This window comes from Gastrolobium bilobum, unplaced genomic scaffold (genome assembly GCF_033153095.1).
Source record: "Gastrolobium bilobum isolate Gb01-03AN ecotype WA unplaced genomic scaffold, APGP_CSIRO_Gbil_v1 utg18685, whole genome shotgun sequence".
NCBI classification, from domain to species: Eukaryota; Viridiplantae; Streptophyta; class Magnoliopsida; order Fabales; family Fabaceae; genus Gastrolobium; species Gastrolobium bilobum.
In genome coordinates this window covers 61037-62195 of record NW_026898737.1, presented here as the reverse complement: position 1 = coordinate 62195, position 1159 = coordinate 61037, and the positions used below count along the sequence as shown (strand labels likewise).

Below are 1159 nucleotides of genomic sequence, written 5' to 3'. Positions count from 1 at the left end.
TCAGCCACCGTCTGTATGTGTCATTTATGCAATGCCACATGGGGTTATCTTGGAAATCCCAAAAATGACTTTATTTCAGATCAGTTGAAATAAGAAGCAATGCAATAAAAAAAAACAAAGAGGTTTGAATGGTACAATTGTATTGTACGAGGGTACCTTGACTGTTAAGGGCAGTTTGCATTGGAAACCAAACCTGTCAGAGCCTATCAAAGACTTTAATATAGCAAAATGTGTTTAATAATTGATAATTTACTCATAGGATCTAAGTTCTCTGGTCACCCGTGATTTAAAAAAACCAACCCCATATGTATTTAGCTTGCAAAATCAAGGTTCAGACTTCAGAGTAACAGTAATCACTCACATGTGAAACCTGGGAGACACAACTTCAACTTTGAAGTCTTTTTAACTCATACTAACCTGAAAAAGTTTTGTTGGTTTTCTCATGCATGTGACACTGAAAACTCAAAGACTGATTATAATATTCTTCATTTAAAAAAAAATGATTTTTTTTTATAATTAGGAAAATGGGAATTAGAATCACCAAGTTCTCAAGTCTTCTATAAATTGGAAGCATGTAATCTAATATAGCCAGAGTTAATACAAAACAAACCAAAACCTCAGAAAGAGAAGCACCATGTCCATGGATCTAAAGAAATCTAACAAGATCAGAGAAATTGTTAGACTTCAACAGATCCTTAAGAAATGGAGAAGGCTAGCCATCTCTTCAAAAACCAGCACTAGTAACAACAACAGCAGCAGCAGCAGCAGCAGCAAAAGCATTAAGTTTCTGAAAAGAACACTTTCTTTATCAGAACGTGAGGGAGGATCAAACAATGTTGTTCCAAAGGGCTACTTAGCTGTTTGTGTTGGTGAAGAGCTAAAGAGGTTCATTATACCAACAGAGTATTTGGGTCATGAGTCCTTTCAGATTCTCCTGAAAGAAGCAGAAGAAGAATTTGGTTTTCAACAAACTGGTGTTCTGAGGATTCCTTGTGAAGCATCTGTTTTTGAGAGTATCTTGAAGATGGTGGAAGGAAAAAAGGACAAATTTTCTTCCACTCAGGAATGTAGATTAAGTGTGGAAGAGGTAATGGGATATTGCTCCTCAGAAAACCAGCTTCCTTATTCTCACCATCCTCATAGTCCATTGTGCAGATAG

At 36.2% G+C, this 1159-nt stretch overlaps 1 protein-coding gene across 1 annotated transcript; it reads left to right on the top strand.

The window, feature by feature from the left end:
- Positions 1–634: 634 nt before the first annotated feature.
- On the top strand, positions 635–1159 carry LOC133283668 (protein SMALL AUXIN UP-REGULATED RNA 51-like). The gene has a single exon (XM_061480563.1). It carries the CDS (start codon positions 635–637, stop codon positions 1157–1159), a length of 525 nt encoding a protein of 174 aa, XP_061336547.1.